This window comes from Fundulus heteroclitus, chromosome 21, assembly GCF_011125445.2.
Source record: "Fundulus heteroclitus isolate FHET01 chromosome 21, MU-UCD_Fhet_4.1, whole genome shotgun sequence".
NCBI lineage: Eukaryota > Metazoa > Chordata > Actinopteri > Cyprinodontiformes > Fundulidae > Fundulus > Fundulus heteroclitus.
Window position 1 is genome coordinate 33,330,624 of NC_046381.1, and position 26,115 is coordinate 33,356,738.

Sequence of the window (26,115 nt, forward strand, 5' to 3'; positions counted from 1 at the left end):
GGTTCAAAAGGCGCAAACACAAGCCGCGTGATGCGGAAGCACAGCTTAGTATGCGATGTGTCAAATTTTTTTGTGCTTAAAATATGATGTTGTTTTAAATATAACGTGCCTTTAACTGTTTAGTGCCAACACAATAAAACATGGCATTTCTTTTAAAAATAAAAATGAACAGACGCGCGTGATAGAGCCCACCCTTCCTCCACAGCAGCCATGAACGTCCGACAGCAGCATATGATGAAGGTGGTATGTGGCAGCGGCTATTTATGCTAGCGTGCTCTGTCGAAGCTCTTGGAAGGTGTCTCTGAAATCAGGGTAACAGCGAATTTGGTGAGTGACAGCCTCGCCTCTACAGCTATGCAACCATTCGGGGTTGAGTATTGGGCTGCTCGTCTGATTTCACATTAGAAAATAATTCGTATGTTTGGAAAAATTGATAGAATACGGAAATTATAAAGCGCGGCTTACTTCCACTTTCAGCTTTTCGCTTGTATTTGCGTTGCGGAGCTGTCCTCTGTCAGGTTGTGTCGGGGGAAAAAAACACGCGAATAGCCCGATAAACGAATTTTCAGTGTGTAGAGAAAGGTCATAAAAAATAAAGTCTAAATATAAGCAGGTGATGTGCTCTGGGCAAACAGCGGTCTGATTTGTAACGGGACGTTTAAGGCTTGGCCGGCGGTGACACTAACATCTGTGCGCCGTCAGGTTCTGTCGTGACCAGGAACCAACCTCAAGGTCAGTTATCGGCCTTTTCTCATGTTATTTAATAGTCTTGTTTTTTTCATAACGTGGTGCTGTCTCATAAGGTTTTGAGGGCTGGCCGTGACTTTGAGAAAATGGATGAGGGAAAAGTCTCCTGGGATTTATTTGTCTTGGGTATCATCAGGATGTGCTAAATAAGCTGGGGTTCTAAAAACTGACTTAAAGTGTAAGGAAAAATAAAAACACAATCAATTAGACTTGATATTTGGTGAACAACAACAACAAAAAAATGACAAAATGGGAAATTAGTGTAAATGATCTTTTCTACAGTTTTCCTACAACCCATTCACAGTGTTTGAATAAGTTGTTTCCTTTTGACTGGACCATAGCGACACCTTAACTATTTCTTTCTTTCTCGGCGCTTGGCTGTAGATCTGCTGCTGTTCTGGGAACGTTGTGGCCCACAGTCATCTTCTGCTTTCACAGATGAACTCAGTTTGGACCCTTGAACATTTTAAATATGCAGGGGAACCAGGTGGTCCCTCCACGGTCCTGCTCCACGGTTGAAGTGAGGGGTTTTGTGCAGGCATGCTGCTGTTGGTTTCATGCAGACGCGGTAATATGCGTTGCGGCTCGATTATTAACCGTGACCAGACAACCTCTGCACAGTGAAGTTGGAATGAAGCGTTTGGAAAAAACTTCTTTTTTTTTTTTTTCATCTCCAAAAGTCGACGCAGTGTGTTATGGTAACTTTGTCTGGTTGTGTGCAGGGCCGCACAATGTTGCACGGGTTTATCGTCCCAGAATTGTCGTACACCATCATTACTGCGACAAGTGTTGGCCGTTTATTTAAATACCCTTTGTTTCTGTCTGTAATGTATTTGGAAACACTTTTTACAGACACAGCACTCTCTGTAAAACAATGCCTCTGCCGTGCTTGCTGATTGGTCTAGACTCTAAGGTGTTTGTGGTGGTGGGCTGCAGATGTCTTATTTCACTCTTGCATGTCCTGAAGGGGGAAAAAAAAGTTATTTGGATCAAAATTTGGTGATACAATAGCATTACATCCAACAAATGTTCTTTATTTGGAGGAAGAAAATTGCATTTGTGGATAGTTCTGCAGGAGGTACTGCGCATTTTGCTGCAGGGCGTGCTTGACTTTAACTCTCAATCTCTTGGTGTTTCTTTGGATCGATTCATCTCCATTACACAAGCATCATACTTTTTTTTTTTTTTTTTTATCTTCAGGTACCTTGTGACAACTGACAAACCCAAACTACCCCCCCACTCCTGTCAACCAGCAAAGGTCGGCTTTTGTTTACCTGCTTCTCAGGTAGTTTGTAAGGAGGAAGGGGGCGGGGCCAGGACAGGACACGGGATAGGAGAGATGCCTGTGGAGGGCGGAAGCGGCAGCGGCTCAGCTTCGGCCGCGCGTCACCCCAAGCAGAAGCGCAAGGCACACAGCCTGTCCATCCGGCGCACCAACAGCACAGAGGAGAGGCCACCAGGCATCCTGAGAGGAGACATGCTCGAGGGACAGGTGAGAGGAGCAGGAGGGGGGTGAAACCTGTTCACTGATATGAGTAATATGAGTTTATCATCTGAAAACGTGACTTTTTTTAGACAATCAAGTCAGCAGGGTTGTTTCTTTTTGCCAAGATGAAAGTGATTGTGACGGCACGCTGCTGCTTTCGTCCGTCCTGACCTTCCTGCACCGACCTGTTTAACCGCATTTTTAAGCTTTCCTAGTGATTCAGCGTTGACGGCCTACGTTTTACTACGCGTTCATCAGGTGGAGTCTCTCCCCCTCGGGGGGGAAAGGAAAACGTTTTTAACCGATACTGCTTAAATACAGGATCTGTTCTAGTGACTACAGAACGCTTTACCATCTTGGGTGTTGACGCTTTAGTTACTGATTCAAATGGATCGAGATGTAACCTTTTGGGTTGCACCGGTGCCATAAAGTTGGTGATTAACTTACTTCCTACCAGGTTATTTGAATTAAGTCTACAGTGGATTTATCTTTCACAGAACCGAAGGACAGAGTTTTTTTTTTTTTTTTTTTTTTCCTGAACCGGAGCCACTTCCTTATGCACGGCTCAATATGGGGACTTCTGTCCTGCTCAGACAATAAAAAGGAGTTTCTGTTTGATTAAGGACATTATAGTCGTTAACTTTTGGGAGTTGGCTGCAGCTCGACAGAGCCATCTCCCAGATTAACAGAGCAAAGGCCTCAGACTCTTCATGTTTATTCCAACAGGTGAAATCAGTATCAGTGGAAAGCGGGCTTTAGCTGTCACTCTCTCCCTTTTAAATGTAACGTTTCAGACACTAAAGCAGGAGCTCAGCTTGCGCCGCTCTGTTGTCTCATCAAGTTTTAATATGGGCCGATTGTCCGGGTCTAATTAGTCTTTTCAACAGTCCTTTCTTTCCGGCCTGTGTTTGCGTGGCCACGCCGACCCCCGGCCAGCGCTGGTTCCACATGCACAGGCAGCTTTAAGAGGCCGCGAGCGACGCGGGCCGCTTTTTTCCCTCTGCCCTTTGTAATGCTGGCATTATGGACCAAAGTGTGTCGCAGGCTGCAGGTTTAAGAGACTAAGGGTAAGCAGCTTTGACTCAGAGCGTGGTGACATGGGCCGCTAACGTCACCGCGACTAACTTTGGGCAAACGTGTGAATCTGTAGTTAAACTCTAAGATGCAGCCTTGTGCGATCTGGTAGCAGTTCATTGGGAACTTTTACACGCCGGTGGTTCCGTTTCTAGCCGGGCACCAGGAGGAGGTCGACATGGAGGTAAGACACGAAGGTCGTATGTAGTTGTTGGAGCAGCCAACGGGTTATGACCGCTAGCTTCACTTTTTCTATCGGACTTGATGTGATTGACATGAAGTTGTGCATAACTGTAAGCGGGAAGGAAGACAATGGATGAAAAGTGTTGTGTGCATTTCTATCTAGCCCCTCCTGAGTCAGTGCTTTACGGAACCACTTTTTACTGTGATTACAGCTGCAGGGTTTATGGGCTTATCAGGTTTGCAAATCTAGAAATTGCCCTGGATGTTCTTTACTTGTTTACACAATCAGATTAAACCTATAGTGCATTTGAACATCAATTATCAATTATCTTATTTTATTTTTATTTTATTTATATTTATTATTTTTTTATTTGATGTAGATCTGGACTTTGACTGGGCCGTTCTAAAACATGAATATGCTTTGATCCAAACCATCTGGGTATGCGTTTGGGCTTTAAGGGTCCTGGTCCTACAGGAAGTTGAGCCTCCGCCCTAGTTTCAGTGTCTTTTGCACTAACAGGTTTTCTTTCAGGATTGTCCTGTGCTTTTCAGGGTTTTTAAGTAAATAAATCAAATTTTAGGCCCTAAAAAGTTTATGTACCGATTCTCCATAGAAGTTACTAAATTATATTTCTTTACATCTTAAATCTGTCAGCTCATTTGTATCTTTTTGTCCATCAAATTTGTATCTTCTAGCTGAAACTCATTTTGACAGATGAAATAAAAGCGCTCTTATTTTGTTATCCATAACCAGCTCAAAGGTTAAGTATCCATTCAGTGAGATTTCTCTGAAATTCAGAGCCATCAGTACTTATCTAAAACCTTTTCTCTCTACTTTAAGAAGCTGTAGAAGTTTGATAACCTTGGGTACGAAAGCATTAAACTCGGATGCCAGACTCTGAAATCGTATTTATACTTGAGTCAAACATCATTTAGAAGTTGTTGTATCTAGAAGTTATTCCTAAATGTCTGAAATTTAACTTCCTGAAACCCTGATTTGGCTTCGCATCAACCCAATCCATGTTTCCTGCTCCTTGCTGAGGAAAAGCATCCCCCATCATGATGCTGCCACCAACTTGTTTCACTATGCAGAGGGTGTGTTGAACGCCATGTGTTGGTCTTCCTCCAAATTTACCGTTTTGCAGTTGAGCCGAAATGTTCAGTTTTGGCCTGTCTCATAAAATCTCAATAAAGATACTTGGTGTTTGTGGTGACAACAAGAAAAGGGGTGTGAATACTTTTTTACAGTATCTGCATTTCAGTAAATCTGGGGTTTAAACTTGGTTTACCTGTGCTTCATGTGTCCAGGACTCCAAGCTGCCCCTCCCCCTGCGGAACAACCTCCTGGACCTGTTTGGCCAGATCGAACGCGAATTTGAGAATCTCTACATAGAAAACCTTGAATGTGAGTTTACCTTCCTTCATCGGGTGCCGATTTACTGAGCAGCGAGCTTCATTCAATCACCAATGCTGTGTTTCTGTTGCAGTGCGCCGGGAAATCGACTCCCTCAACGAGCGTCTGACTGGAGATGGACAGGCGATCGAGGGGGGAGACCCCAACAAGGGGGCCCAAAAAGCCAAAGGTGCAACGATTTCTGAACTATCTGCTAAAGCTTTCTATTGGATATGGCTCCACTGCGCCTCACAAGCCAATTAGATGAACGTGTTTAGTGAATGAAGGATTAGCACGGCTACATGTGTCGGGTCCCCTAACCCAGCGCTGAAAATGGTCAATCAAGTCATTCAAACAACCCGGAGGCTCTACTGGAGCGACATAAAGTTTCTGTTTGACATGTTTTATTGTCGCAGACCATAAAAGCATGAGCCACCTGTGAGGTGTCACGTAAAAGGCTGTTAAAGAAAACTTTAACCAAAAATACATGCTAATCCACATTTACTGTCTTTAATGATGTGTATAAACACTTCTAATACAGTCAGCTTTTACTGCGGCAGCATGACTTGATTTAAACGTTTAAAAAAAAATGTATTTTTTTTTTTTATTATTCATTCAGTTTTTCTGATATAAACTACTTAGTGAGTCCTCAGGCCACTGAAAGCAATCTGGATTAGCAATTGCCGACACTTCCTGAAGGCCTTTCAGAGTGTTTTTCGTTTTTTTTTTTTTCAGGCTTTGACGGATTTTTACTCAGTTTCAGTCCACCTCTGATACCCAACCATTTTCTGACATTTACCACCTATTTTAAAAGTTAATCAGTCTCTAAGCAGTTTAGTAATCCTTGCCCTCCTTATTCTCTGCAGTAGAGTTTTTCTTGCCATAATGAAGTAAAACCAATAGTAGGAAGAGAAATACCCTTAAAATAAAGGATTACTGGAATAAAGGATTCATTTATTTTGAAGAGGTTTACACATCTTTATTAGGGGTGCTAATACTTTAGGATGTTGCTATAGTAGCAGCAGGCTTTAAAAGATGAAGTAAAGGAGCAACTAAAAGCGCAGCTAGTTTGTATGAAACTGTTAAATGACATAAATAATCCATTCTTTTTTTTTTTTTTTTTTTTTTTTTTAGCTTCAGATCATCACGTTAAAAAGCAGAACAAAAACCTTCCCGCAGTCACTTACTTCACAGTTGGTGTGCTAACTTCCTGTGTGAAACATGACTTATTTTAAACTGACCTGGGTTATTATTATCAGTTGAGATAAAGGCGCGCAAGAAAAATCGCTCTTCAACTTTTTTTTTGTGGTTAAGCAATCGCCGCAGTGAAAGCAGGCAAAGAGCTGGTCACCCAGCGGAGCGTTTCATTCATGGTTTTTCTGTCTGTGTCACACAGCCAGCCACAGCACCAGTCAGCTGTCACAGAAGCTGAAGACGACCTACAAAGCCTCCACCAGCAAGGTACGCGGCACCAGCCGTGTTGGGCTGCCCAGTAGAGCACAGCGGATCTCTCACGTGTGTAAATATTTGAGCGGGTGGGTGGGAGGCAGCAGATGGGGAGGCTGGGAGGACGCCTGTTTCACTTCCTCAGAAGGTCAGGAAGTGATCCGAGACCCTAGACGGAGAGGCCTCTACCCCTCCATGTTTAGTTTTCTGTTTCTTCATCATGAAGTCTTCATTCAAAAGGGGAAGGGGGAAAAAAAAAAAAAGTGACATTTTCCTTTGCATCTTTTTTGCCGAGGTAGCGCTTGTACACTTTCCAGGACAAAATAGGTGGAGCTCGCAGCTTCAGCGTGCCGACATGGGAGTTGTGGGGCGGAGATTCCTGGGTAACGTCCTGAATGCTCAGCTTGTCGCTAAGCGTCGAGCAGGTAGCTGTTGGCTGACCCGCATCTTAACTGCAGTCTCACTCCTCGTCTCTTCTCCACCCTGCCCCCCCCACATCGGGCAAAACCGCTCGGTGGGTGGCTGTTGTTGCCAAGCAGGGAAGACATGCATTAGTTCCTTAGAGTCCAGACATCTTGACTTATTACAAACTCGTGTCAAAAAAAATTATATGAGAACAGAGTTTTAAGCAGAGACTTTTTTTTTTAAACTTCCTATCAGTTCAAATAACACAATAAGGAAATCTCAATATTATTTACCATTTGAGCACAGCGCAAATGGTAGAAAGATCGCTGGTAGTGATCTTCCTGCCCGTAAGATGCTTGGCAGCTTCCTGCAGCAAAAGTTTAAACGCCAAGAGAAACCTTCGTTTTTAGTTGGAGGTCAAGTAAACAGTCTTTGACTTGAAGAACACCAGGAGAAAACCCCTTTATTTCTCATGTAGTCTATACATTATTATGTATGTGATAAATTGGTTATAGGGCTCAGACCGTGGTGTAGACTTTGCTGATCAGTGGAGATTCTAATGTGAAATTCAACAAAACTGGGCGTCTTCTCTTCCTCTTTAAAGATGTTTCACCTCTTGTCCCAAAGGCTTCTTCAGTGTAGATCCTGAGGATTGTAAAGCCTCCACTCTATCACTTCTGGACTTTCCCCACCACATTCTCCAAATATAGGAACAACTCTTCCCAGACCTTAGCGTGGGATTACCATGGGTTTCTTGAAAGCAGCTCATTTCTTCATGGAGGTGGGAAGCAGCAGCGTTGAACTCCTTCGAGGGAACACCACGAAGCTGCTGGTTTCCATACTTGGGTCAAACTGTAAGCTAATAGTAGTGGAGGCTTCTGAAGAACACATCGGACTCTGTTGAGAACATCAAGTTCACCAGGGAGGATGCCAACAAGTTATTTATTTTTCCATCTGTTTGCTACAAAACGGGCTTGATGAAATCGATGGATGACCTCTTTGGGCACCTCAGTCCCAGACCCACCATCTAACAGAGAGCCTTGAGTTTAACAAGATATGCCTAAGATAAAAAAAATATCTAAACAAAATACTCAAGTTCTCTACTGCCAGCTCTGGAAAATATTCTCCTGGGCCAACAGCTGAGCTCATTCATTAGTAAATGAGTCCATGCTGGCTGCCTTCATCAGGAACTTAGTCTTTCTCAGCAATCTGCCAGCCGGTCAGCTATATTCTCCTACACCTCGTTTGTTTGTATTACAAGACGTTTGCTCCCTGAGTCAGTCCACCATGCATCAGAAAATGTGACCCTGGGTGGCCTCTGTTTTGATTTCATAGATCGTTGCTGTGAAGTATTTGTCAGACGGGATGTTGCTCCACTGGTTCTGAAGCTACTGTCGATGTCTGGACAACCTACCTTGAACGTTGGAATAGGCTTTGCCTTTTCTGACTGAGTGGGCGGGGAGGAGGGCTTTGACATTGCTAGCTCGATGGTAGCAGGCCGGTAGTCTTTGTTCCGCCTCTGGTGGGTGGAGCGACAGAATATGGGTTTGTCGTGTTTCGAAATGTTTCTTTTTAGGTTTCCCCTGTCTGCACACGGCGCACCTGTTGTCCGGGTCATTTAGTGCAGGGGGACGGGTTGCATCTCTTGCATCCATCTCTTTGTGACTTGTTCTCTCTGCACAGTCTCTGGGTTCAACCTTTTGCTTTTCTCAAAGTTAGGTCATCTCTTAACATAGATCTCTAGTATCCACGCTATACCCACGAGAACGTAAACTCTGTCATCAAACGGCCACAGCCCGACCTGAACAGGTCCTCAGAGACAAATGGGAAGCACAAAAAACACAAAAAAGGGCTTGAGGGCAATTAGGAAATCCATAGAAGGAAGAAAGGAGTAAAGAGGAATAACTAGAAGATGGACGCTCCATATCTGGCTGCAGTTTCCTACAGGATATTCTCCTGATGCTCCCCACCAATGAGCAGAACTGAAGAAGCCATATTAGAGGTAAAACATCTTCAGGAAACCAGAGAAGAAGTTCAGTTGCTTTCTATTTTAGCTCTTAGGAGAAACGGCATGTATAATATAAAGTATGAATAAAAATACTTGCTCCATTAATTTCATAGGGATGAGAAATGCATCCCAGGTGCTTTATCCTTTTTTTTAAGTTAATTTCTTGGGGGGGGGAAAGGCACTAATGATTGGACTTTATTGATTTACTACTGCGTCAGGAGTGGATTTATTATCAGACCTGTTACCCGTCTTTACCTGGGGTAAGAGTGGAAGCGTTAGTAAGCAGTGGTACCAGGGTTAAACCGTTAATAGATTCTCTCATTTTGTTACTTTTGTAATCAGCAACATATATTTCTTAGTGTTTTAAAAAAAAAAAAACTCAGACTAAATCCTGATCTAGATAAAGAAACAGAAACCAGTTCTGCTCTGACAGTTGAAGAAGAGAGGAGAGCATAGACTAACCTCCTGGTAGATCTGCTACGTCTCTCGCAGCTAATGCATCAGAGCGCCGAGTCTAACGTTGTAATGAACTGGGTTGAAACTAATAATCCGCACTAACTCTGGGTTTGTTGGCCTGCTCGGTCACCTTTAACTGGAATGGCCTGTGTTTCTCCATGCAGCTTTTTTTTAATTATTTCGTCCTGAATCAGACGATTAGCTCTGGCATCTACCAGCAGCCGGGGACCTTAGCTTGCTGCCGTTGTGGTGCGTGCCCTCTGCAGCATGTTCAGTCTCAGCTGCTACTGCTCTGTGAAAATAGAAACTCTTGAGATGGGGGTCTGCGTGGGCGCCTGCAGCGGCGAAGGCTGCGCGTAACCAGAGCACATGATATTTTTAGACATGTCACTCTTATGTGGAGCTCCTCTGTCTGCTCTTTATACTCGAGCTGACGTTTGGGGAGAGCGGGTGTTAATATTCACTTTGAGATCAGAGCTTTTCATTGTTTTAGACTTTAGAGGAGGTAGTCGGGTTCTGGGACCCGGTTTGAGCTTCTCATCCTTTATAACGAGAACTATTTACGACCGTGTTTGATCAGTGAATGTCTGTCGGTGGCTAGTTATCTTCTACCAGAGTGTGCACATTTGATCTCGTTGGAAACACGATGTGCTGGGAAGTTTTTCTAGCTGTCACGACTGCAAACCTTGCTCTGCGTGAGGCTGCAGTGGAGCTGCTTTCCAGAGGCATGTCAGGGTTCTCTGTCTGGCTCTGATCTAAAGTTAACCCGCAGCAGCAGAGGCGTTCAGCCACGGAAATAGCAGGACCTTGACCCAAACCAAGGCGACTAGCGGCGTCCAACATACCAGGCACCGTCTTATCTGTTATTCTGCTCGGCAGAAGGTGAAGTAATGAGATGCCTCAAAAAGCGAAGGCAACGGTATCATGTTTAGACAGTTATGCTTAATTAACTATGATTATTAAACAGTGGGTGCTTCAGTCAGAGTATTATATGGTGCAACTTAGGGTACTAACCGATTTTAGATAGAATAGATGCACTAGTTTGGGTTTCTATTGTTGCATGTACCGGGAGTGTAACCCTACGGTGCCTTGCAGAAGTTTTCATACCACCTTGACTTCTGTCTCTTCTTTTGTGGAGGTTTTATGCGACAGACCAACAGGAAGCCGTGCTTAATTCTGAAGGGAAATAAGAAAAAAAAGAGATGGTTTCTAAAAATACTTTCCATACGCCAGTGAATCCTTCCACGGGTTGCCGCAGCAAGTCCTCACAGCTCACACACAGGCCCGGCACAGTTTCTATTCCAGAAGCTTTTCCAGTGTTAGAACCCGGGTCCCCCGTATCACCACAGAGGGACATTATAAAGCTTCACACGTTAAGAAAGATGGTGGCCCCCTTTATTCTGCTACCCCTGAATGAAATCCTATGCAGCCACATCATGGTAGAGTGACAGGAAGCAGTAAGAAATGCTTTCAGCACCTAAAACCATGTAAGAAGGTGCTCTGGTTATTGGACATTGTATTGAGGGTGGCATCCATGATCACCTTTCAGAGATCCAAATGTCTCTGACACAACTGCAGACTTCCAATGTGCACAGAGAAGGTCAAAGATCTGGTGAAGACTCCAGCAACGCTCGATGTACTGGCAAACCATGAACTGCTGACCAACGCGTTTCAGCTTGTGGCCTTCAGTGACCCTTAAGAAGACAACCCAGAACGCCTCGGTCAGCAGATGGTTGTTTCCACGTACGTCACTGTTTTATGAAATGTTTATTTCAGGATCGGGAGAGATCGGCAAACACAAATAAGGACTCAAACACTTTCTGTTAGAATATAAGGCACACAAATGTGACGCTCAACAGATTCTCAGAATCAGCTCTTACCATTGACACGAACTGGGAGTCCTCAGTCCTAGGTTAAGATCAGCGTTCACGATGCCGGTATTCCACACACAAACTCACGGCAGACTCACCGGGCTGAGGGCAGTCACCTCTTTATATAGTTGTAAACAAAGAGTCAGATGTGGAGCGAGAGCGGCCATCTCTCCCTCCACAGCTGCCCTGCCTCCCTAAGCATGTTTCCCAAACAGAACCCGTTCCCAGCATCTCAGCAGTGTGCGAAGCAAAATAATGAGTGCACTCAGAATACAGCAAATATAAGCAAAATAAGAAATACAGAATCAGTCTTTCCCACAACACATTGTCATAGGTTCCCACCACAAGTTAAAACAAGTTATAACAAAATAACACATGTGGTTCTTAGTTTTATGTGAGCATCATAACAGGCACGAGCATGTATGTTGCTCTTAGTTTAAAACTAACCAGTTTTTCCCAAAATACATAGTCAAAGAACAAAAATAACTCTTTAATATATCAGTCACGCGTTCCTGGAGTCCTAATGTCACCCTGAATAGAAACATAGTGGTTGCAATAATGCTGCACAATACATCGCAACTATACCATCGCCGTCATATCAGATTATGAGATATTCATATTGCAAAGGACTGTTTGGAGTGCAATAAGTCTTGGCTGATGGATGTAATATTCAGCCAGTAGGACAGTCTCACCGCAGCAGCTGCTCAGACTGGACACACAAGCTACGTTTACGTGGACAAAAGTAGTTGGACTAAAATTGTGTCATGTAAGCAAGCCAATCGGAATATTGTGATTGGATTATGGTCAATGGGAATGAAATTGTAATCCGAAAGAGACGGATGGTTTATGCCAATTGATGATCTGATCAACGTGTGTATAAACGCTTATTAGTATCAAATTATGTGGCTGTGCCTTTTTCTTTTCACCCAAAGAAAGGCAGCTGGTCAGAGTTGATTGAAAAATGGATAGGATAGGAAAAATTCAGGGATAGTATAAACACTTTGTGAAATAGTTTGAAAGCTGTTTGCCCTTTTTCCTTCCAGTTCAACCTGGTGCTCTGCTCTGTGTTGGTCTGTCACATTAACTCCCAATAAGACCCATCAAAGCTTGTGGTTGTGATGTGAGGAAATATGGAAAAGGTTTCAGGTCTATCAGTAACTTTACAAGGCGCTGTAAACGGTTACACTGAGTGCCGATGGGTTCTTTAGAACCGGCATCAAAGCGCCATCATCTCCTCATTTCTCCCTTTTTTTTATTATCACACACTTCTCTTCCTTCCCTCTACAGATCGTCTCCAGTTTTAAAGCCACCACAGGCTCCCGCGCTCTGTGCCAGCTGCTCAAGGAGTACATCGGCCATCGGGACGGCATCTGGGACCTCAGTATGACCCGGACGCAGCCACTGGTGCTTGGCACTGCCTCTGCTGGTACACAGTTTAACCTAAATGCTGTTTTAAAGGGAGAGCCCTACCCTGTCCTTTTTCGGAACGGCTAAAATCGCCCTAATTACCAAGTCCAAACGATCAGATCAGATCGTCGTGACGATCTGAACAGGCTTCATGTCGTCCCCTGCTCCTCCCCGACAGATCACTCAGCTCTGCTGTGGAGTATAGAGACGGGGAAATGCCTGCTGCGGTATGCCGGCCACGCAGGATCAGGTATGTATAAAATACATGAATCTGTACTGTGCTGTATCTTCTAGAGACAGTTAATAAATCTTTGAGTAATAAACCTCTTTTGGAAGAAGTCAACGTCTGATGAATCTTTTTTATCTCTTTCAGTCAACTCCATCAAATTTCACCCCACTGAGCAGATGGCGCTCACAGGTATGGATCCCAACGCACTGCAGTTTTTTTTTTTTTTTTCTTTTAACATGTAAACGGCGTCTGAGTCAACAGGTTCGATCCTCTCCGATGTTTCCTGCCATCTGTCATCGGCGTTCACGAGTGTTTCTTTGTGTTTTGCGCAGCCTCTGGAGACCAGACGGCTCACATCTGGCGCTACATGGTGCAGCTCCCGGCGCCGCAGCCGCCACCAGATGTCAGCGTGAGTAGCTGTGGACGGAGATTTCAGCAACAAGCAAAAAAAAAAAAAAAAAAAAAAAAAAAAAGATTTCAAGGGCATGAGCTGAGAGCCTCACGGTTCTGACGCAAAGTTGGAGGCAGATGTTTGCATAAAGCTTCTTAAAAAGAGACACAGCCTTCTTATTTCACTCTGACGATAAATCTAAATAAATATTTCTTGTTTTAGGTCGGTTAGCATTACTAAAGTTTAGTAAATAAGGTTTTCTTTTTTTTACTTTACATAGTTGTTCCTTAGTGTTTTGTAGAATTAAGCTCTGTCAGGGGTCCACCCTTTCAGGTCTCCCTCCACAAGCTCCTCATCGTAGTTTCTTAGGATTTTGGCCCATTCCTCTCGACAGAACTGGTGTAGAGTCCGCTTGGTTTGTTGGCTGCCTTACTCACAGCTGTACCTGCTTAATTTCTGTGCAACTGAAACGCTCCAAAACATTGACTTTGTTGTCCCTGAGCACCTTGGTAACTAACTTGATGTTATTTTTTGCATCCTCGTTCAATTGGACGGCCCCGTTTTGCTCGAGCGTTAACTTCCTGGATGATGCAATAAGATGTGGCTCCAATATTTTTGGGTGGTGATCTTTGCCGATTTGCTATCTATTTTGGGAATTGCACCTTGTTCTCTACTTGAGCAAAACTTATAATTAGTGTGGTGTTTTCCCTCTTGCTATCCACCCCTGTTCCTCCAAATGTAGTAAATGTTGTTATTGCTAAATACTTTAGTTTTAGCTTCATCACCCCACAGGATATGTCTGCAAAAAATAAGGTGTTTGTCCCTGATTGTATTTACAAACTGGCTTCTTCCTCTCCGAGTGGCCCAGGTCGGCATCCAGAGGATGCCAGCGTCTTCAGAAGGTCCTCTACTCTTGTCCTGGGGTTTAAGTAGACATTACCACCAAAACATGACCATAGTTTGCACACACGACCCGTTTCCTCTGCTGACAGGACATTCCTATGGTGTTTTATACTTTGCACCTGTGATTGTTGATGAACGTGGTACATTTAGGTATCTGGAAATTGTACCCAAGAGAAAACTTGACTTGTGGAGCTCCGCAATTCTCTTCCAGATACAGTGGCTGATTTTTTTTGACTATGATGTTGTCATGAAATAATGTGAAGTTGGAGATTACGTCATCTCCGATTTATTTCCAGCTTGTCCCACAGTAGGAAAAAAAAATGGATGCTCGCATCAAAGTGTTAAATCTACAAATACAGCCGACCTGAGTCTCAGAATGCGCTGTAAAGTCATTTTATTGCAAAATCTTTCTTTTTAGGTTGTACTGAACTCTTCAACTGAATATAAAACATTAAACAAAAATAGGTGACGGTTTTCCTTTGCTTGTTTAGCCACCATGGCTACTGCTGTTAAACAATGACAGTAACGCTGTTCTAGGTGGTATTTTGTGCATATAAAAAGAGCTGAAACGTCCCCTTCAATGATCACGGAAAAGTAGTGCATGACTACTGACTAAATGATACTTGAATAATAGAGAACTGATAAAAACAGTTAAAGTATGAAGTTTCATTCAATGTGGCTGCGAGTAGAAGCCATTGTAAATGCAGGTGTCAGGCATGGTCTTGTACAGACTTTGACTCATAATTCTGACTTTAGGGGCCGCTCCAGTTAAAATTCCCGACTCTGAGGTCAGAAACTGAACATGGCATAATTCCTCAGGTGTCTCCAGTTAAGTGAAATGTGAAGAAACTGGCCTGGAGCTTAAAAAGCCACAAAATCATCATGTAGACTTCCCTAAGCTTTTTGTTTTTTTATGCAATAAGCAACTGTGGGATTTAAATACACCTAAATTAATATTAATCCTTAAAATTAAATTCCTCAATTTGATGAAAAAACACATAGAAAAAAAGAATATTCCTCTCGTCATTCCATCTTTAAGCAAAAATAAGTAATTTAATTAATTCCTTAATGGATCCAAAACCTGAAAGGTTCAGTCTGATTCAATGCTTGTTTAAAAATAGTTGTTCACGCAGTCTCTGAAAAGTATCCGGTTTCAACCGTGTTGCGTGTCTCTGCAGGCGCCGTGTGACGATGACCAGGACTCCTCTGACAGAGAAGAAGGGGAGGTGGATGGGGACGGCCCCTCCGAGGTCCCCACGGTCCGAGTTGCCACAGCAACCCTGCGAAGCCACCAGGGTGTGGTGATCGCAGCCGACTGGCTGGTGGGGGGCCGGCAGGTTGTGACGGCTTCGTGGGACCGCGCTGCCAACCTGTACGAGGTGGAGACGTCAGAACTGGTTCACACGCTGACCGGTACGTGAACTGGCTGATGGCGCGTGTCCCTGTGACGTGTTTCAGTGGATACATCCTGTACAGGACACTCCCGGTCATGAGGAGACGAGATGTTCCTGCTGTGGGATGAGGGACAAAACGAGCTGTTGGTGGGGATCTCTCAGTTCATTACTGCTGTAACGCTGGACTTTACTTCCTGGATTTAAAATCCTGTTTCCTCCACAACCTTAACCCAGTGTGCCAACACAGTGAGAAAACGCACTCCACAGCATGTCTACAGCTTCTCCTGTATGTAGCGTCAAACACTGTTATACTTTAGTCCTGACTGTCCAGCAGGCATTTATCCCTCTGCAATTTTCAATTCCTTATTTTTCCCAACATTACAACTCTAAACCTCAACATATTTCATTAGAACACTTTTTGATTGACCCAAAATACGCTGAAGGGAAGCAACACTTGGCCTCCAGGTTTTTGACCAATAAAAAAATCTGAGAGCTGCTGTAGCATCAGTTTGTTTTAGCCGCAGCTGAAGCAACGCTTCCTGCTGCGTGATGCTGCCATCAGCAGGATTCACCATGGTGGCTTCAGGGTGACGTGCATTGTCGAATTTGTTTGGCGTTAGATTTTTATAAATGTCTGAAAGTGTGCTGTACGTTTACATGTAACCCCTTTGAGTTGATGCCCCTAAATAAAGTCGGTGCAAACAAATGCTTTTTTTTTTTTTTTAAACCAACTGGAACACTGGTCAGTCCATCTGTGGGTACTTAAAGGGAACTACTGCAATGAGGACTTTAGCAAGGCACTGCGTGCTAACCGGGTTTGTACTGCGTCACAGGACAGCAGGACTAGACAGCCTGTCAGAAATCTGCTCTCATTGGACTAAAACATCCTCTTGTGTGTTTGTGCAGGCCACGACCAGGAACTGACCCACTGCTGTACCCACCCCACCCAGCGCTTGGTGGTCACTTCATCCAGGGACACCACCTTCAGGCTGTGGGACTTCAGGGACCCGTCCATCCACTCTGTCAACGTCTTCCAGGGACACACAGAGTGAGTCCACGGCTTCCGTCCACGCCTGATCTCTCAGTTATCCTGTCCTTCAGGGTTTGAGGTCTTACTCCTCCCATCTTCTCCACTCTTCCATGCGTCTCCAGGCCAGACTTTGAACCCTGACTGCACCCTGTGCAGGTGTGCTCTCTGGTAAAAGCAATAGTGATAGCAGTGTTGAGTGTGCCCACTGGGTGGTGCTGTCTCATCTCCCAGGTCTGTGATTCCCTCCGGTTACCTTCTTCCTCCTTCCTTTAGCATTAATCTGCAGACCTTATAGCTCTAAGCCAAATCCTCCACTTGCCTTTCATTCATTACTGAGCACTTCTCCTCACTTCGACAGTTCGCGTCTCTGTTTCCTATCGCCGCCTCTTCCTACCTCTCTTTCTCCCTCGCTCTCCTGTTCATTTATCTGTCCGTTTCAGCGTTAATCCCCCACTCTGTGTAATTTGGCACTTTGCTCGCTGTTAACACTCAATTGCAGCCGCTCGTTTTTGAAAGCGACGGCTGTCAGGCTTGTCTGTGGCTTTCAATGGCGCTGCTCTTTAAAAGCCATAAGAGGGGTAGTGTGTGTGTGTGTGTGTGTGTGTGTGTGTTTATGTGGATGCCTACACGTGTTCGCTGGCTGCTACTCTCTGGCAGCCTTTGATTGCAGGCAGGGGATTACGTCGAGCTCATTACGTACAATCCCAACATGAATAATTCCTGCAGATCCCACTCTAATTCCCTCCCATAGACAATCGCAGTAATGAGATTAGGCACCAGTGTTTCACAGCTAACAGCCCTGCTCCTCTCCTCCGTCCTTACGTCCTTCCCAAGGCCTCTTGGCTTTTGCCCCTTCCTGATGCGTTCAAATCAGCAGTCCTACTGGAACCCTCCAGGCAGTTGTAAATATGTTTTACAGAGACGGGAACCAGGCCTCTGCAGCTTGTAGATGACTGGTTAGGCTTAAACGTGGAGCCATCAGGTAATCCTGGGCATGAATTACCTGCACCGTCCTGTTTAGACGACTATCATTCAAGGGTTTGCTTAGTGCGGGTCTGAGCTTCATTTTACTGCCAGAGCTTTTAGGAAATGTCAGGATAAATACTGTAAGCGGACCTGTAAGGTTGTTGAGTTGAATTTATGAAAAGAGAGAGACCTTAGTAAAAAGAGAGGAGGAATTGACCTACAGGCACGTCTCCAAAAAATCAGAATATCGTTAAAAAGTTCACCATTTTATCTCCATTACACCAGGAGTGAATCATTTCAAGCCTTTCTTGTCATTTTGGATGATTATCTTTAACAGTTGCTTAAAAACCCAAAATTCAGTGTCTCAGAAAATTACAATAGGATCGATTAAAAAAAAAAAAAAAAAAGAAAAAAAAAAAAGATGTTTTGAACAGAAATGACAGGCTTGTGAAAAATGTCCATTTCTAGTGCATAATAAGTGGTTTTCGCTTCTTTTCCATGAATTACTGCATCAATGCGGCGTGGCATGGTTCTGCTGAGGTGGGATAAAAGCCCAGGTTCCTTTAGTGGCTGCCTTCAGCAGATATATATATATAAAAATCATTTTAGATTCAAACAAAAAATGCATGAAATGCGTAACAGCTTAGGGAAAAAGAAGCTTATAAGATCTCCACTTTAAGTTTGGATAACGAGCAGATGGTTCATCTTGAGTTAGAAACAGTCTGTGAAAGGATAAAGCCTTAATAATGACCTCCTTTCAAAAGTAAAAAAATTCCAAACATGCTCCAATAAAACGTGTTTAAACCTTTTCCTATTGAAGATGTTGATCTTTCTTCATGCTCAACTGATGGCCTTTTGTAGACAAGTTCTTGTTTATTTGCCAATTGTGTCTGATGAAATCAGGAAGAATCTCCTATAAGAAATAAAGTTACCATTTCAGACTGGAAACGGGTGGGTTTACCGTCTGGGTCCTAGGTCACGTCAGTGTTCATCCGTCTCGATCCATAGTTTACTCTTTGTCACCACTCATTAGTTGTGAGCCATATTTGCTGCCGTCTTGCGTATTTCCCTGGATCTTCCTTGTGGCACGGTGTAGCAACATGAACGGCATAAAGGCGCCATCATTCCTGTGAAAGCCGCATATATAAACGAGAGCGGCTTAATAGAGGCAGAGCAGGCTGAGAGCTGGAGGGGGCGAGAGCCGCTCCTTCCCACCGCCTTCACCGGCAATTACGGCTAACGCTCCCTGACAGCGGCGCTCGGCAGCTAAAAGTGCAGCATCCACCCTCCGTCCCACCGCCCCGCCATAATTGCAGTGTAATGACAACCGCGCGTGAGCTAACACAACGGCCCAGAGCAAACGAGAAACGACAGCGCACTTGCTCTACAAACGGGATGCCATGTCGGGTTTGTCTCCCCTCCCGTCGACGGCTTCCTCAGACGCTCTGATTGGGCTGCATAGAAGTGTGTGAGTGTGTGCGCGCGCTTTACATGCAGATTTGATATCCCATCTCCCGAGGAATGCTCCAGCACTTATCAGGTTCTGAGGGACTGTCAGCTCTGCTGCGGCGCGGGAGAATTAACACGGAGCTGCAAAACCACTTGAGTCTCAATCTGACTTGTTTCGTTTACACCTTAAAGGTTTATCTATAAACACCAGCTTTTTAAGATTCAGTGGGAGCAAAGCAAAAATCCCCTGTTTATCCAGGAGAGGCCCACGGCAACTCTGGGAGAGCTGCAGAGATCCACAGCTCAGGTGGGAGACGCAGATAATTATATATATATATATATATATATATATATATATATATATATATATATATATATATATATATATATATATATATATATATATATATATATACACATACATATACACACACACAAGTATTCACACCCCTTGAACTCCCCCATCCTGGCCTTGTGTGTAAGACTGTATGATCTTAATTTTTATTTATTTATTTTTTAGTTAATTTTTAAAGACTCATCGTTACAGTTTCCATTTTTTCTGGATTTATCCGTGTCTAAAATAAAAGCTGCACAACTTCTCCTGCCGGAAGGATTTTTTTTTCTTTTTTTGCCTCCAGGTCTTTTCGTCTGAAGGTCTCTTGACCTTGGCTGTCAGACCAGCCGAGCATTAAGTACCACTGAATCCCCCCCCACCCCCGACTGTCGCCGTGGAAGAAAAAAACCCCTTTAACCTTAATCAACCTTTTAATCAATTACCTTGTCTGATTACGCTGCGTGCTCACCTCCCGCCTAGCTCACCTCCCAGCGTCCCCTTTCTGTGTCTCTCTGCACTTCTTGTATTCCCAGCTGGGCTGCTACCCTTCAAAGTCAGGAGGCGCCTGTATCCGTGCAGCGCTCTCCTTGTGCCCGAGCGTTTAATAGGGCCAGGTTTGGGTCACTAATTAGCCCTTAATGCCATGTCAATTTGAATTAAGGGGCCGGTTCGTTTAAGCAGGAGAGACTGGATGTAGAAGCTGAAAAGAGAGGCGTGTATGTGTGTGAGATGGGACGCTATTTACTATAGTTAATCCCATCTTTTTTTGTAAGCTTCCCTCCATGAATGGACAGAACCAAAAGGGGAAAGTGACTGACAGACAGTAATAGAGTGTGGGGGTGTGTGTGTGTTGACAGACGGGTTTATTACAGTGGGTTCATGTGGAGCAGTGCACTGAGGTGGAGGGGTGGGGGTGGTATCATGGCCCTGTAGAGGAGAATATCCCCGCTTCGTCTGGTGTCTAACGTGGCTGTTGACACAACGCATCTGAAGAAATGACCTCAGGACCACTTGGATGTCTCATTTTCACCTTTTGGTTTCCATCTTGACTAATGACGGTGCTGAAAGTCGAGCTCTAGAGTCGCCGTCCATCCAGCTCTTTGCAGAAAGGGTTTCAGAGGTCGCCGGGACGCCATGATGCCACATTCACACCATGAGGAAGAAGAAAATCTTGAGACGGGGTCAGAGGCCTGCTGATGGGAGTACTGAGGTCTTCTGTTACCAATTCAATTCACTTAAATAAAAGAAAGTTACTAAATAAGCACTGATTCTGTGATAATGGTAATAGTAGTGTTCTATATGTGGTACAAATGTATTTTTTTTATCTCAGTCAAAGGTAGCCAAGCTGCATATTTGCACCTTGTTGGAAATCTCTTAGAAGAACAAAGAAGCCGAGATGTGTTTGTGTTAACTTAGAGCTGGTTCACGTTGGCCTCTAAGGAGCCTTTTCCAGAACTGATCAGGATCCACTTCTTAACGAGGTTTATTTTTTAGTCCTTTCGGACTGTCTCGGTCTGTCACATGGCAGGTCGCCCTTTTCATCTTGTCCTGTTGCTACGGCAGCCTGTAAAGGACAAGCTGTCGGCTCTATTGATGCTGAGGTAATATGCAGACGCAGGAAAAAAAAAAAAAAAAGGAGACCAGCTTATAACGTGTATTCCAGCACAAAACATCCCTTCTTCTTGTGGAAACCTCAAAAGGGACGCCTGCAGCGGTCAGTTGTCTGAGCCAGGGGTTTCTGTGCGCTGCGTATGAACGGGGGATGAATTGCTTCAAAGGTTGTTGTCTTAGCCGCCCTGGTGCCGCGCTCGGCTCTAAACTGTCCCGCTCCCTTTGGCTCCGCAGCACGGTGACGTCTGCCGTCTTCACGGTGGGGGACAACGTCGTCTCGGGAAGCGACGACCGCACGGTGAAGGTGTGGGACCTGAAGAACATGAGGTCGCCGATAACGACCATCCGCACCGACTCGGCCGTCAACAGGTGGGTGGATCAGTGGACGGGTCGGGAGAGGCACACTCCCTCTCTTTTTGCACCCAGTCGCAGATTATTAGTACGTCCGGTCTGTGTAGGTTTGCTATCATTGTCTGAACTGAACATTTTTAGATTGCTGTAACTTGGTGAATGAGAAGCGTTTTGTATTTTTATTTAATTAGAGCTGCTTTTATCCAACGGCTGCAACCTGTTGGATGTCCATGTTGTTTTATTCATTTGTCACTCTACAGATGGCTACAAGCAAACATGTGAAAGTTAATGGATATATTTTCAACAATTATAGCCATACAGCAACCAAAAGAAGGCAAATTCAGCTTTCAGAAACTGGTTCTCCTGACAAAACCTAAATACTGAAACAAACAGAGCAGCGTTCACCGTTTCACAGTAAAATCCACCATAACTTCATTATATATTGTGTGATTTGCCCATGTTAGTGACATTTGGGACGTAGAGATAATATCACTGCTTAAGACCTCCTGTCACAAAGTCTCCATAACAACCACTAACGAGGCTTTTTGTTCTGGAATCACTCATAAACAGCATCGTCCGTCTAAAACGCAAACGTGGAGTTTGCTATACTGTACCGTAACTCTGATAACTCCGGTACAGATTAGCTGTCCCAGGTCTGGTCAGGTGAGTTTGAGCTAATTGTAACCAACAGGTTGGCTGTGAGGGAAATAATAGATGAATATGTGGAAAGGCAGCTTGTGCCCATTGTTAAGTTCCTTTCTGAAGTGTGTGGCATAGTGAACTCCTTGACACGGCCAGGGTGACTGAAACGGGTCTTTCAGCTGGATAAAGAACCTAAATATCGGCCGTGGTAGATAGTGTTAAGAGCAAGGAGAGCAATAATTGTACCAACCATGGTTTGGTTCAGATCTGTTGTGCATCACTCTAGGTTGGGTCTTTCTACATTTTCAGTGTGATTGTGCTACTGCAAAAATTTGTTATTTTAAGGCTCTTTACGCACTGTTAGCAGGGGCGCCATAAAGCACGCTTGGTGCACCTTTATTGAAAAAAATGGCAATTTCCCTGAAAAATCCTGGATCCGCTGCTGCACTAAAAGGTTTTCCATGATTTTATGGCCCTACTGGCTCATATTCAGTGTTTGAGGTGAGAACTGAGCAGAGATGTAGCAAAGGTCCAGAGGTCGGGAAATGAACCACAAACAGCCCCCCGTGTATGGGGCGCCGTCCTGCATCGCCCCAGGAGTTGTTTATTTCAAAGTTTCAGTGATTATTGATGAAAGTACTGGGCTGTGGTGGAAACTACAAAGGAAAAACGTCTCTAGGCCTGTCTAACTTGACTTTTTTGTTATTTTCCATTGTAACAAAACCCAATCAGCTCCACATTTCAACCTTTGTGACGTTTCAGGATAAGCGTCTCGGCCAACCAGAGGATCATCGCTCTGCCGCACGACAATCGACAAGTGCGCCTGTTCGACATGAGCGGCGTGAGGCTGGCCAGGCTGCCGCGCAGCAACCGCATGGTAAGCAGAGAACAGAGCGGAACCAGAACGCCCCGCGTCACCGGTGCCGTTTTTTCCTGACCGTAAATGTGCGTGTGCATGCAGGGTCACAGGCGGATGGTGTGCTGCACGGCGTGGAACGAGGAGAACCAGGCCTGCAACCTGTTCACCTGCGGCTTCGACCGGCAGGCCATTGGCTGGAACATCAACATCCCCGCCCTGCTGCAGGAGAAGTGAGCGCACGGATCAGAACCCGACCCTGCGGCCTCGGACACACCGGGCGGACATATGGGACGACACTTAGCTGGGGGGGGGCGTGGGGCGCATCAGGACCGGAGCCGGTGTGTGCGAGGCCGTAGATCCAACCTTCTCCTGCGGACCCTTTGTGTTTAGCATGGACTGTGATTTGTGCCATTGTTGTGTGGAAGTACGTGTTTGACTCCATGTGTGCAGGTTGCTGCTCGCGTCCCTGTCCTTTAGTCACTGCCAAACGGCTCCTCCTGCATGCAGAGAACCTCGGTCTGCTAAAGAAGCAGCCGCAGAAGCAACTTCTAAGTGCAGCCCAGGGTGTAGATTATGTATATATGATGGATTCAGTGTCTTAACCACTCTGGGAGCTGGAGGTGGGTAAATGTGGCATAGCTCTGAGATGTTTTTCCTCCTTTTGCTCGTAGCTGGAGCGTTTCCTGTCACAGGACCAAGCTTTTTTTTTTTTTTTTTTTTTTGTCTTAAAACGGCTTCAGCTCAACAGGTGGAGATCTGCGGGCCTGCCTCGCCCCTTCCATGCTCTCACTTCACAGTTAGCCTTTCGTCTTTCCGGATCTCTCTTTTTGTCAAGCGTTCTGTTATTTGCCTTCTTAAGTGTTTACACAGGATCTTTTCAGTGTATAGATGTGGATTTATTGCCAGGAAGAAGAGGCTTTTAAAGAGGAATGACGGCACCCAACGGCCCACATATCCTCCCGTTGTCGGTAACTGGGTTGTGTTCAGTGTCATCAGGAAACCCAGCCTGTTGCTGCTGTATGCGTCCACCACTGTGCTTTGTGCGGACGGCGCAGGTGGAGCAGTTCGCACGCCGCCGTCAGGCAGGAGCTCTGACGTGTTTCATGGTGGCACCAGACTGCACTAGGATTCAAAAACATTGATTCGGAGCACAAGTTTCAGTTTATTGAGCATTTTCCGTCAGCCACAGGGTCAAAAGTATACATGCAGGCTTTTTAGGTCTAGCTGGGTGTTTGGCCGCTCATATTGGCAGAGATGATTTAATCTGGTTTGTTTTCTAGTGTTGAAGCAGGTGAGGGCCACGCCAGCGGTTTAATGCTGGCCTGCTTTAGCTGGTTCTGCTAAGCACTAGGCGATGCTGATTGAGAAGTTACGAAAGAAGCCTGAATAGTTTGAGATGAGTCAAACGGGAATAATTTGGACAAAAACTGGAAAGATCTGAAAAAAAAAAAAAAAAACAGCACCCAGCTGCCATGTATGGTGGCGTCGTCATGCTGATGGGATGGTTTGCACTAAGTGGGTAAAATCATGAATTGTCAAACCGAACAGTGGCCTGGTCCGAACGTGGTCACAGTTCGGGTCATGGTCCCAAACCCATGAGGACTGCCTTGTAGAACGGATAGAACAGGCTGACCGTGGTCCCCACCTCAGAATGACTAAATACTCATTACCTGTGCTTAGAGGCTGGTCCTGGGACAGGCCAGTTATTGTGAGGCCCATCATCTCTGCCCAGAGCGCTCCCCCATCCACCCAACCAGAACTAAGCCAGAACGTTGTTGATGGCTGGTAGTTGAGGCGGCGCTTTCTTTGTTACATTAAACCAAATGTTTTGCACCTAAACTAAGTACACTCTAAGTAAATTAAGGTGTGTGTGTGCACCCGGGTTATTGTTTTGGGACTCGATGGCAGTTTGATATTGTTTCATCAGTTTGTGCTGAAAACAGTGATTGAAAACGAACGAATCCCTGCCAACAATGACTGCATGGAAACCTCCCACCGCTACTGGACTAGACCCTCTTTTGCCTCCTCACAACTCTGTTGCTGTAAATCATGAGCCCAAAGTGAACTTGTGCGTTTACTGCTGGTGTGTGTGTGTGTGTGTGTGTGTGTGTGTGTGTGTGTGCGTGCTTCAGGGACAGCCTGTGGACACCGTGTCCCCCTCTGCTGTGAACCCTAGCTCGGTACAGTGTTGCACCTTTTTGTTTCTTTGGCAAAAACAGAAGCAATACTCGGCTACTCAATGTTACTCATTCTAAGAGTTTTTTTGTATTTTATTTTATTTTATTTTATTTTTAATTAATGTCTTTAAAAGACAGAATCCGGGTCGCCGTCAGGTACCGTGCTCATCCGGATTCTTGACAATGCTGTTTTGTTACATGTGCAATGTCCTGACCTGAAGTCCTGCTGTTGTTTTTTTAACCTCCTTCCGATGTGTAACTTATTGCCGTGCTGTAAACCCATAAATCGGCCCGTACATGTGAGCGCCGTAGACGTACTGTGTTAGATAGGCGTGTTTCAGAACGCCGCCGCTTCCTCCAGCAACAGAACCAGGATCCACTTCAAAGTAGCACCAACCTGAAGACGTGGGGAATTATTTCGCCTGCCTTACTGCTGCGGCGAGGACGGCGTATGACTTTGTTCCATCTGTGGATCGGCGCGCTCCTCCTCACGTTAAATAAGTAATTGTGCTCCTCAGCTCGGTGCAGATTGCTTTGCTTTGTCTGGTTCATTCGGGGGAAGTCATGCCCGGTGGTATCAGCGTCCCATTACTCTGCAGGTGGAACGACGAGTCCAGAGCACACGCCGCTTCTGAATATCCACCTGGAGGAAATCAGATTTTCTGGATTGATGCATTAAATTATAGACCGCAGGAGTAAAATATACATTTCTAAAGTGGATCAGCCTCGACTCGCTGTGGGGAATTTCTATTCACCCCTACCTTCATTATGTGATCCACTTTGCATACTTCATTGTGACGACTTTGTGCTCTCTGACTCTTTCCAATAAAAAGATGTGATTTCCTTTTCCATCCGCAAATCTCTCTCATCTTATTCATCCCAACTTTTTTTTTTTTTTTTTATGCAGTTCAGTGAGGCTTGTATCTCTATGAAAGTTACATTTTATTCATCTGCAGACCTGGAACTACTGATGTCTGCTCTTAATGAGAATGAATCTAAATGAACAAAGTAAGCGTATCCTCTTTCAGTTCTAAGGTTTTTCTTATTAAGGCATGGCTAAAAATAATCTAGATGGAGAATGAATTTGCTTTTAAATGATTCAGCAACTTGCACAACTACCTTTTTTTTTTTTTTTTTTTTTTTTTTTTTTTTTTTTATTTATTTAATTTTTTTAGAAGCAGTAGCTTGAAGTCCTATAGGTGTGGGCAAATTCTCATACCCAACGAATGATTAGGTTTGCAGAGGTTCTTGACTCTGGGCCTGGACAATGCCATGAGTGATTCTTCTGTTTTTACCAGCCCTA

General features: G+C 44.7%; 1 protein-coding gene across 4 annotated transcripts; it reads left to right on the plus strand.

Annotated features, from left to right (window-relative positions):
* The first annotated feature begins 9 nt into the window (after positions 1-9).
* LOC105928006 (WD repeat-containing protein 37) lies at positions 10-25,666 on the plus strand. Of its 4 annotated transcripts, none has more exons than XM_021317794.2 (15): positions 10-327; positions 1,948-2,239; positions 4,799-4,895; positions 4,978-5,073; positions 6,280-6,344; positions 6,629-6,712; positions 12,357-12,495; positions 12,655-12,726; positions 12,850-12,894; positions 13,038-13,114; positions 15,178-15,412; positions 16,300-16,441; positions 21,018-21,152; positions 22,539-22,653; positions 22,738-25,666. In XM_021317794.2, the coding sequence occupies exons 2-15, from the start codon at positions 2,087-2,089 to the stop codon at positions 22,867-22,869; spliced, it is 1,587 nt and encodes a 528-aa protein (XP_021173469.1). In that variant the 5' UTR covers positions 10-327; positions 1,948-2,086; the 3' UTR covers positions 22,870-25,666. The 4 variants fall into 4 exon arrangements, with proteins under 4 accessions (XP_021173469.1, XP_012720525.1, XP_035981678.1 ...); XM_036125784.1 differs by lacking the exon at positions 10-327 and adding an exon at positions 523-732; XM_012865071.3 differs by lacking the exon at positions 6,629-6,712.
* The last annotated feature ends 449 nt before the right edge of the window (positions 25,667-26,115 follow it).

What these genes read in the sequence shown, in the direction of transcription:
- LOC105928006 (XM_021317794.2), top strand. Translation starts at nt 2,087, where the DNA reads ATGCCTGTGGAGGGCGGAAGCGGCAGCGGCTCAGCTTCGGCCGCGCGT. An exon ending in AGCCGCCACCAGATGTCAGC is followed by an intron (nt 13,115 to 15,177) that starts GTGAGTAGCTGT and finishes GTGTCTCTGCAG; the next exon opens with GCGCCGTGTGACGATGACCA. An exon ending in ACCGACTCGGCCGTCAACAG is followed by an intron (nt 21,153 to 22,538) that starts GTGGGTGGATCA and finishes GTGACGTTTCAG; the next exon opens with GATAAGCGTCTCGGCCAACC.